This window comes from Herpailurus yagouaroundi, unplaced genomic scaffold (genome assembly GCF_014898765.1).
Source record: "Herpailurus yagouaroundi ecotype Mexico unplaced genomic scaffold, PumYag 28, whole genome shotgun sequence".
In the NCBI taxonomy this organism is placed as follows: domain Eukaryota; kingdom Metazoa; phylum Chordata; class Mammalia; order Carnivora; family Felidae; genus Herpailurus; species Herpailurus yagouaroundi.
The window spans coordinates 163605923-163617001 of record NW_024412376.1 but is presented as its reverse complement, the minus strand read 5'-3'; the positions used below and the strand labels follow the sequence as shown (position 1 = coordinate 163617001).

The following is an 11079-nucleotide window of genomic DNA, read 5'->3' as shown; positions in this document are numbered from 1 at the left end:
CGGCCCGCCGCCCGGGGCACCGTCCCCGCCAGCTCGGCGACAAGCGAACTCGGGGACCGGGCGGGCAGGGGCGCGGCGCGCTCCACCGACTCCTCCGGCCTGCGCGCTCTCCAGCCTCCGGCTCCGGTCCCCCTTCCCGGCGCGGCCCGGCCGGAGGGAGGAGCCTGGGTGGTCCGCCCAAAACTTGGAGCCGCCCCCGCCCGGCCTGCCCTCGTACTGAGCATGCCTGGAGCGAGGCGCGCGGCTCGGCCAGGGGAGTCCCCGGGGCCTCTTGGCTTCCCGGGAACGAAGGAGGTGGGGAGGGGGGTCCCCCAGCCACGGAGGAGGGTGTTGCTCGGTCAAGTTTCTCGAGCGTGTAAGATGGGCTAAGCATTTAGCCTGTTGATGTCAGTAACTTTCTCAACAGCCCTCCGGGATGGGTACTTCTCCGCCTACTCTCCAGACGAGAAAGCTCAGGGTCACGGCGGCTAAGTGACCTAGTGAGAATCCGACTCCAGTCCCGCTCCTCACCCGGACCGGTCGGCCGTCTTTGGACCACACAGTCCGCCACTGCCTCTGAACTTGTTAGCCTGAAGGCTCCTGTTTTAATCCCCTTCTATGGATAGTCAATAGTTTATGATAATGTGTAGAGACAAGATTGTTACACCCAGCCCGCACTAGGAACAAGACACTGAGTGGTCATTCATTCGTTCAGCCTTCACAGAGAACCCGCTGATGGAACCAGCCCCAGGCCCGCAAGGGACCAGACGAGGTCCAGACACCGGGGATCTCACGGCTGTGTGGGGAGATAAACAACCCGAGGAATTCACCATCTGCTCTTTGCTTGAGCAAACATTTACTGAGGAGCTCTAGATGCCGGCTCTTGTCCTGGGGACGCATTACCTCATGAACCTTCCAGGTGGGCAAGGTGGGAACTATTACCCGGATTTACTTTTTATGTAATAAATGGACACCCAGAGAGGAAGAGTTGCTCATTCCAGGTCTCGCAACTAGGAAATGAGACAGATATATTAACAGCCGTGTCTGGCTGGCTTCAGAGCTCGCACTCTCCACTATGCAGTTCTACTTAAATGTTTCCTTACAAGCATCTCCAAGGCTTCTGGGAACGTGTATGGGGCAACAACCTGAAGTTCTTGCTTTTTATGCTGGCTGTTTCTTCGGACATTAAGAACTTTTTTTTTTTTTTAAATTTTTTTTTCAACGTTTTTTATTTATTTATGGGACAGAGAGAGACAGCATGAACGGGGGAGGGGCAGAGAGAGAGGGAGACACAGAATCGGAAACAGGCTCCAGGCTCTGAGCCATCAGCCCAGAGCCCGACGCGGGGCTCGAACTCACAGACCGCGAGATCGTGACCTGGCTGAAGTCGGACGCTTAACCGACTGCGCCACCCAGGCGCCCCAAGAACTTATTTTTTAAATGCAGTGTTCTTTGCGTTTTACTTTATTGTAAAGTTGTTTGGCTCTTAAAACCACCCTGTAAATTACTCATGTCAAATAGAACGGATGCTTCAGCAATATGCTGGCATCTAGCCTTCGGCCTTGGCTCACTCCTGGCATCCTGCCAGATACCCCCTGCCCCCAGGGCAGTGGTACCTCTTGCGGGGAGCCTGGCTAATACATTTTCAGATTCTCAAACCCCGCTGCCTTGTCTGTGTCGAGCCAGGGAGGGCGTGTCCTTGGAGGGGTTGGGGGAGAAGGAACAGACAGGTGCCAGTCTTACTGGCCTGAGGCTGCTTCACAGACTGCAGGATAGGAAACTTCTCCCCAAGGAGCAGGTCACTGAGGACTCAGGGAAAGCAAGAGGAAGCAGAGAGACTACTCTATCTGGCTCTCTCCCGGTATCTGTGGCCCCGTCCTTCTCTACAACCTTACCCCCTTGGACAGTTTAAGAAGTTTGCTCACGGGCTGCCTCCTGGTTCCAGGCACCAAATCCCCTCTCTCCGGTTCCCCACAGTGGCTGGGGTGACTAACCGTCTGCCCTGGAAATTGGTAGATACCTGGGCAGGTCCAGGGGCTAATCCACAGTAAGGGTTCAGGAAATACGAGCCCAATGGGGCTGAACTAAATCCAATAGAAAGTGAGAGTGGCCTTTCCCTCTGGTTCCTGATCCCCGAGTCTCCCTCTCAGCCCCCCTTTATCTTGTCCTGTCCCCTCAGGGCTCTCCAGGACACACGGATATATGCCTCTCTAGACGCTTCTCCGTTCTCTGATAAGGGGCTGGTGGGTCTGGAGCAGGCTTTGGGGGCAGCCCAGTGTGTGCATGTGTCACGGAAGGCTCCTGGGAGGAGATGGGTCTGAGCTGAGAACCCGGGAGGCAGCAGTGGAGGGGCACTTGGAGCCTCTGAAATCTTTGGGAGCAGACGAGTGACCCGATCGGATCTGATTTGGGTAGAGAGGAGCTCCCAGGCGTGGCGCGAGCAAACCCAAGTGTGGCCCCAGACTGGCTCCCGCCCTCCGCCCCACGCCCGTCCCCCACCCAGCCTCCTCCCAGCCCGCCCAGTCCCAGATGCCCGAGCGAGTTCCAGAAAACTTTCCGCGGCGGCTCGTACTGAGCATGCTCGGCGGCGGGGCGGGCCTGGGGTCCGGAAGCTCCGGCGACTCAGCCGCGCCCGCCACCTTGGGGTCGCGGGTCCGGAGGGGCGATGGGCGCGGCGGGGGCCGCGGGGAGCGCCACGTGGGTTCTGGCCGGGGGCCTCCTGGCCGCCGCCCTGGCGCTGCCCGCTGGGCCCGGGGGCCGAGGCCTGCTCCCCGCGGGCCCGGGTCCCCTCGGGCGCCCCCTCGGACGGCAGCGTCCCCCGGGTCTCCCCGCAGCTCCCGGGGCGGGGCCCGAGCGGACTGCGCAGGTAAGGAGGGCGCTTCCCCCGTCTCCGGTCGGACTCAGGCCGGGCCGGGCTTCGTCTACACCGGCGGCGGGGAGGCCCCTTCGAGTTGGGGAGACTACCGAAGGGAGGGCAAGCTCCGAGTAGGACGCTTCGGGTGTTTCTAGTGTATCACGCCCAGACCCGCGAAGTCCCAGGAAAGGAGCAGCGCGCGCGGTGTCTGCGGGCTTGGGCTTTGCCGGCCGCCTGGGTCGAATGTCTCCCGAAGCCTAAAAGCCCTGTGACCTGGGCAAAGTCGCTTCACTTCCTGTGCCTCCCGATTCCTGGTCTGTTAGCCTTTGCAGCGTCCGCCCCGCGGGTGGGTGCCGAGGTAGGCGAGTTCGCGTGCGTGCAGCGTCCGCAGAGGGAAGCACGCCTGGAGTGCAGCGGCTGTTAGAAGCCCAGTTGGGATTCCTGGCTGGAGTTTCATTGACCGTCTTGGTTGCTGAATTTACCCACTTCCCACCTTCCCCTCCCACTGTGGCCACCGGGGAAGGCACAGAGCCCTGGCTGTCTCCCTAGATTCCCCTCTCCCCTGCCTCCAAAAGTGGCCATCAGTTCTGCGTCCTGCGCCCCCTTACCCAATCCGCTGGACTTTCTGCACCCCGCTCCAGCCCTTAGCTTCCGTCCCCACTACTTAGCCTCCGGCCTTTGGTGACTGTTTCTTCTGAGTCTCCCCCACCCCCTAATTTGTGCTCTCTCCCACTCACTTCCCCCAGATGGCTGGCGTCCAGGGTGGGGGATCTGTCTGGTGTGCCATATACTTATGACCACTTCCCTCCCCAGCCCACACCCCCCTCCCACCAATCCCTGGCAGAGTGAGGCTTCTGTTCCCAGAACTGCCCTTTTCAGTGGCCTCTCCCCTCAGGCCTTGGGGTCCTCCATCCTTCCCCAGGGTCTGGCTTCCCCGGTCCTGTTGGGTTCCATGCCTGCAGGCCCCAAGGTGCTTGCTACACGTGCTACAGATTTTTAGGGCCCTTCAAGGAGATTCTGTTCATTTTCTATTATTAGATATTCACTAGAGAAGACGAAGTAATAACACTGTTGATTTACTGAGCTTTTAAAAAGTCCCCATGGCAACATTTCACAGGGTCCTTTCATGTACTCCTGTCCCGTGAGGTGGGATGTGGCTGACCCATTTTGCAGAGGACAAAATCCGGCCGGGGAGTCACCCATCCCCCCAGGCCCGTGCCGTGCTCTCACCCTGGTCCCCGTGTTCCGAGCCCCCTCACCTGGCCTGCTCCGCACTTGCTCTGAGAAACCAATGCCGGAACATTCTTTTGGACACTTGTTGCTAGGCTCCACAAGAAAGTGCTTTGAAAACCTGAAGATAAATGCTTAGTGTTATCTTAGTATCTGTCCCTTCCTGCAAAGGATAAACTGAGAGGCAGTTACAACCATTTCCCAGATGGCCTAAGTAATGCTCTGTCCAGCACGGGAGCCACTGGCCACGTGTGGTTACTTAAACGTAAACATTTCAAGTGCTTAATGGCCATGTGTGCTAGAGGCACGGACTATAGAACATTCTCACCATGGCGGAAAGTTCTGTCGAAAGTTTGTCGGAAGGAGAGAAGGCCTTGAAGGGTTGAGTGGACGAGACGCTTCTGAGTTAGCCGTTCACTTCTGGTGTTTACGGACAAGTTTCTAGGTGCCAGGCCCTGTTTGGGATATAAGAGAACAAGCAGTCTCTCCTCTGGGGAAGTCTGCATTCCTGGGGTGGAACAAGGCCTCAACAGTGGTGCCAGGCGGTGGTTTAGGCTGCAGAGAGAAATACAGTGGGCGGAGTGGGCTGGGAAAGACAGCAGTGAGTGCTGTCTAGTCGAGTGGTCAGGGTGGGCGCTTTGAGGAGGTGGCAGGTGAGCAGAGCCCTGGGTGGAATGAGGGAGGGCAAGGCCATGTCCAGGAGAAGAGCCTTCTGGAGTGCCACGCCAGAGGCCAGAGGTGGGGTGTGCCCGGTGTGGCCCAGGACCAACAAGGAGGCAGGGGGGTCGACAGAACCGGGGGGGGGAGGTACGGAGGTGACGAGGCCAGAAAAGTGAAGAGTGGCAGATCAGGAAAGGTCCCGTGGCTTATGCACAGCATCCTGGCTGTGATTCTAAGCAAGGTGGAAGGCAGGTGAGTGTTGAGCTGGAAAGTGACACGCTGTGGCTCATCTTTCTAAAGAACTCCCGCCTCCCCCCCCCCCCCCCCCCCCCCCCCCTGGGGGCAGGGGAGAGGATAGAGGACCGAGAGTGGAAGTGAGAGCAAGAGTGGAGGTGACTGGGAGACCAGGCCAAGGTGGAGGGATGCTGGACCAGCGTGGTTAGAAACAGGGGTTTCTGATGTATTTCGAAGGTGGAGCCAGTGGCTGTGGATTGAGAGAGAGAGAGAGAGAGGAGTCAATGATGAGGCCAAGGATTTCGGCCTGAGCACGTGGAAGAATAGAGATACCATTGGCTACATTAGGAATTCGGTTCTGGTCTTGCAGAGTTCAGTTTGCCTCTGAGGTGGGCATACAGTGGAGTGTTAGATGGGCAAGTCTGGACTTGGGGGAGGGATCCGAGCTGGTGACGCCGGGCAGTGGTCAGCTGAGAAATGGCTGAGTTCACCTTGGGGGGAAGCGTGGATTGGGAAGAGGGAGGCCTTAAGGCAGCGCCCTGGAGCGAGGCCGGTGGCTAGGCACGAAGAAGGAGGGATCCAGCGAAGGAGATGAGAAGGTGTGGCTGGTGTGACAGGAAGGCAACCAAGACTGCGACCCAGAAGTCAGGGGAGGAGAGCACTAAAAGGAGAGAGGGGCTCGGTGTAGGCAGAACATTGCCCCCCAAAGACCTCCACATCAATCCCGGAACCAGTGAATGTGTTAGGTTACCTTGCAAAGGGGAGTTTGCGTTGGTGATGGTTACTAATCAGCTGACCTCAAAAGAGAGCGAGGTTGTCGGATTATCTGGCTGGTGCTGATGTAATCACAAGGGTCCTAAAACATGGAAGAGGGGACGGAAGAGAGAGCGGGAGGGAGATGTGGTGTTGGAAGGAGGTCATGGTGATGCGGTGTGAGGAGACCCTGCTGCGGCTGGCCTTGAAGATGCGGGAGGGGGCCCTGAGCTAAGGCGCGTGCGTGGCCTCCAGAAGCCAGAGAAGGCCAAGAGATGGACTTTCCCTTCGAGCCTCCAGAAAAAATATGTAGCCCTGCTCACGCTTTGATTTTAGCCCATCGAGGCTCATGTCACACTTCCGGCCTCAAGAAGAGTAAAGTAATAAATGTGTGTCGCTTTGAGCTCTTAAGTTCATGGTGGTTGTTACAGCAAGGATGGGATGCCAGTACGTTCCCATATCGGATGCCACTGGTGGGTCGTGTGCAGTGAGGACGGACAACTAGCCATTAAACGGAGCCTTGTAGAGGTCATGGTGACCTTGTCAGGGGCTGCCATTTTGGAGGGAGGGATGACCAGGGAGGGGAAGGCTGGGCATCGAAAGGGGCTCTCGGCTGCCTTCTGAGCACCGTCTCCGTGAGAGCAGGCTGCTTCGTGGGGCCAAGGAGCCCCTGGAGAGCCACCCTCCAGGCGGTGATACCCAGAAGCCAGGGAGATCCCTGGATAGCCAGGGGCTCCTGGCACCTGGCCCTACCAAGGGCTTTCATGGGTTGTTTGCCCCCTTGGAATCTGCCCCTTCGAGGGGAAATGTTTGTTGGTAAAGAGACCATCATCCCTTGGTGAGGTCAGGGGCCAGGTCTGGTGTGCTCACCTGGGGGTGCCTAGTGCACAGCCTGTCGTACAGCAAATCCTGGCGAGAGCATGGGTGGAAAGTTCCAGGGGGCAGGGGTTGTACAGACATGCAGATGCGTGGGTGTTGGGTGCACTGTGGAGCCCCTGTCCACTCTAGAGACCTCGTGGATGTGTATTTTGTAAGTTAATAGCCTTTCTGTTTTAGAACAGTTTCAGATTTTAGAAAAATGGAGCGCATAGTACAGAAAGTTCGTATATATCTGCCCTGACCACACATCCGGTTTTCCTTGCTAACGTCTCACTTTAGTATATAGCACGTTTGTTGTCGCTAATGGACTAATACTGTTATTGTTATATTATTATTAAAGTCCATAGTTTATTCAGACTCTCGGAGCTTTTTTGTTTTCTTCTTCTTTTTTTTTTAATTTTTTTTTTTTAATGTTTATTTATTTTTGAGACAGAGAGAGACAGAGCATGAACGGGGGAGGGTCAGAGAGAGGGAGACACAGAATCGGAAACAGGCTCCAGGCTCCGAGCCATCAGCCCAGAGCCCGACGCGGGGCTCGAACCCACGGACCGCGAGATCGTGACCTGAGCCGACGTCGGCCGCTTAACCGACTGAGCCGCCCAGGCGCCCCTGTTTTCTTCTTCTTAACCTAATGCCCTTTTTCTGTTCCAGGATTACATCCAGGACACCATAGTATAACATTCAGTCATCTTGTCTCCTTAGGCTCCCCTCGGTCGTGCCGGTGTCTCAGACTTCCTTTGTTTTTGATGAACTTGGCAGTTTTGAGGGTCCTGTCCGTTGTTTCGTAGGGTGCCACCTCCCAGGATTTGTCTGGGTGCATACCGTCAACATGCCCTACCGCTGTTGGTGTTGACCTTGGCCTCCTGGCTGGAGTAGCGTTGGCCATCATTCTCACTTTTTGTGTTTCTCATCTTCCTCCTCCTGTATCGTACTTGTTGGGAGGAGGTCCCTGTGCGCCGCCTGGATCTGTGTTGTTATCGTGAGGTTGTTTCCCCTGCCGGGTGGTGGTAAAAACTCACTCCGTCCACACTGCTGTATCACAACAGTGTCTGACAGGCGGAAGGACTCTTGGGGGAAGGGGTACCTCCTTCTGCCTGGTGGAAGGCACTTTATGAACTGGCGGCTGTATTGGCCATGTACTCCTGTCCGAGGAGACTTTGGGGACGGCGTTCACGTCGGGTGTGAGGGACCCGGCATACCCCCAAAAGAGCAGGCGTGCGGGGCAGCTCCTGTACGGTGGCTCCCATCACTCGGTCACTGTTACTGCTGTTACAGTGACACATGGACATGTGCTTCTGCTTGTAGGAGATAAACCACTCAGTTGGCATGGAGAGAAGGGGGCCTCCCTCTCCGGCCCGCAGGGACACCACCCCTTTCCCCAAGGCCACCAAGGCTGACGCTTCAGTACCTCCTTCTAGACTTCGCCACATGATATGTGGTCCCGATACTTTACGTAGCATATGGTTAAAAGTATAATTATTCATGAAATATGCAATTAGTGTTAAGTGGGTTATTGAATATCCGCATTCAATATCTACCTATGTATCCTGTTCTGCGAGTCTGGGGATTTTACTGGAAAATGAGAACGGCGCTCACTTCACTAGCTTGTGCCCAAGACTGTTTGTGTAACTCATCTGAGTGCACAGCAGGGGACCCAGCCCATTTCAAGGGCTCAACCGGGCCAGCTTTATTATTATTATTATTAATTTTACAGTAGAAAGGTCTGGGCCTTTCCAGGGCCCACTGTTTTACAGAGGTGGAGTGGGAGAGTTAGCTGGGCCCTGTTTGGGCAGGTTTCATCACTGAGCAAGGTGAAGCAGGCTGGGAGGAGCCCTTGAGATCTTCACTTCTTACATGAGGGTCTGAGGCTCAGAGAGGCTTTGAGAGACTTGGCTAAGGACACACAGCAGGTAGACTGTTCTGGCTAGAACCCACTTCTCTGGACTCCCTGTCGAGTGTTTTACGAGCCACTCCATAGGAACTTGCAAGACTGTGGGAAGGCAGAGGCTGGAGTCCCAGCCAGTGTCACAGGGTGGGCGAAAGGCAGAGCTGGGATTCGAACTCAGGTCTATCCGAGTACATTGAAATTTTGACCACACGGTGCTGCCTTCCCAGACAGCCTCCCCAAATGCAGTCAGGACTGAGCTGATGGTCTCTGTGGGAAAGAGAAGGTAATCCCGTAGTCCTGGTGGGGGTGGTTGCTCTAGAAAAATTTATTTCAGGTTTCTGGGTAAAAGTGCAGCTCCTTTCTGTGTGAGCCATTTACGAAAATGACGTTCAATCACTTCTTACAAGTAGGGTCTTCGGTTTGTGACTTTGGCCTTTGAAATTTTCTAGGACTTGCCCCATTTGATTTGGCCCAATGTAGAAAGCTCTCGCCTTAAGACCGAAGGTAAGTTTGTCTTTTGCTTGATTGTTTTCGTTGCTTTGGCCCTGAAAGAGAATTAGACTTAAAGTCACAGCCCTCTTGCCTCCACCTGCCTCAACATTCCACTGACCTGCCCACCTTGGGCAAATACATCATGTTATCCGCTGACCTGCCATGTTATCCGCTGACCTGATAGGGCAAGGGCAGTGCATCGCCCCTCCAGCAGCTGGCCGAGCCCTAGTGCACGGAACAGGGTTCAGGGTCAGGTGGCCTGTCCTGAGTCTCCCTCAAAGGAGTCTGATTGAATACAGAATGTGCATATTAGCCAGGTGTGTGAGTTTCCCACGGCTGCTCTAACGAATCACCCCAAACTTCGTGGCTTAAAAACAACACAGATTTACTCTCTTGGAGTTCTGGAGGGCTACAGTCCAGAATCCGTTTAGCTGGCTGAAGTCAAGGTGTCGGCAAGGCTGTGCTCCCTCAGAGGCTCCGGGGAGAACGTTTGCTCCTTTTCCAGCCTCTCTGGCTATGCTCCAATGCAGTCCGTGGGTCCTGGCCCCTTCCTCTATCTCAGCACCAGCAGGCCGGCGTCTTGCCTCAGTGGTCCCGTGGCCTTCTCCTCTTCTACCTGTCAGCTCTCTCTGCCTCCCTGTTATAAGGACACCTGCGATTACATTTACCACCCACCCGGATAGTCCAGGTGATTTCCTCATCTTCAGGACCTTGATTTAATCACATCTGGGAAGTTCCTGTTGCATACAGGATGACATATTTACTGGTCCCCTAGATTAGCTCCTGGGCATCTTCAGGGGTCATTCATTAGTCAGCCCACCACATCAAGAGACAGAAATTGAGCTGAAACTCACCTACACAAAACAGAACTCGCTGGCCTTGTAACCGAACCGTGCAAGCCTGATCCAGGGGCTCCGCGTGCCCGGGCCATGTCTTTCTTTTTCATCTCAGCCCCGCTTTCCCCTAGGAGCCTTTGGGGAGCTGTAACAGCCAGCCCTTATGCAGCGGAAGACTTCTCAATAGCTTGGCAAGAGCTCTGGGGGCGACCGATGGGCTCAGCCTGAGTCCTGTGTCTGTCCCCGACCCCATCACTGGGGCTGTGGGTGGACTCTTCTGGGCTCTGTGCCTCATTCTGCCTCCGGGGGTCTTGGATGGACTGGGGGCTAGGCTGGCCCCGCTTGTCCGCACAGACTGAACAAGATGCTTCCTGAGAAGAGGAGGGGCCTCGCTGACAAAACCGTCCTTCCAGCAGAGTCTGCTCGGCACAGATTAGAAATACACCTTCCTCGGGGATCCTCCTTTATACCAGGGCTGCCCAGATCTCACTCACTTGGGGAGTTAAAAGGTATTTCCCAGGTCTTTGGTTACTCTCTGCCGACTTTACATTTTCCAAGATACAGTTTTCGTTTGAGTAAAATAGGTTGAGATGATCTCACTGCAGTGATAGAGAACCTTTTATTCATTGATGAGGCAGATCTGTGGGCGAGAGGGAGCAGAGTATACCACTCTGTGACTGCATTAAGAGCAGGGGATGGAGCAGTAAGATCCCTGGGAGGGGCTTCAGGGAGGGCTTCCTGGAGGAGGTGCTCCGGTGCTCCCCAGCAGTGTCCTGAGAAGTGACAGTTTAGCAGGACAAGGGGATGGAAGGAGGAGCTTCCAGGCGTGTGGCAGCCAGAGGCAGGAGAGTGAGGGGACAGCCCAAGAACTGCATAGACAGTGCAGATGTCCCTTGTGCTGGTGGCCAGAAGGGGGAGGCCACTGAGCGATGATGTGCTGGGTGGCGATAGTCACGGTGTGGCCCGGATTCCTTCTCTACTGTCTGTCAACACCAGAAGCGCCTTGTTCAAGTTTTCATCAGAGCCTGTGTTTGGGCCTTCTGAGGGCCAGGGGCGTGAACAGGTGCACCGGAGGTAAAGCCGAGTGTGGCCTCAGATTTTATGTCCGGCAAGTTTGCCGAGAAAGCATGTGTCCCTTAGCCTGAGGGACTGGGTGCGGGTCCAGAGACGTGCATCCAGTCCCGCTGGCACCTGTGTGATTTATTCAGACCTTCCTGAGTCAGCAGCCGGCCTGGGAAGGCGCCCAGTCCCTTCCATGGCGAGGCCCCAGTGCT

General features: G+C 55.8%; 1 protein-coding gene across 6 annotated transcripts in view; it reads left to right on the top strand.

Annotated features, from left to right (window-relative positions):
• The first annotated feature begins 2553 nt into the window (after positions 1 to 2553).
• Positions 2554 to 11079, top strand: part of EVC2 (EvC ciliary complex subunit 2) — a 131685-nt gene continuing 123159 nt past the window's right edge. For 3 of the 6 annotated variants that reach the window (XM_040488201.1, XM_040488238.1, XM_040488219.1), the window contains exons 1-2: positions 2554 to 2845; positions 8927 to 8981. In XM_040488201.1, the coding sequence (XP_040344135.1) occupies positions 2645 to 2845; positions 8927 to 8981 (256 nt within the window). In that variant the 5' untranslated portion in view covers positions 2554 to 2644. The remainder of the gene's footprint in view (positions 2846 to 8926; positions 8982 to 11079) is intronic. The other 3 variants (XM_040488229.1, XM_040488194.1, XM_040488209.1) reach the window with 2 other exon arrangements.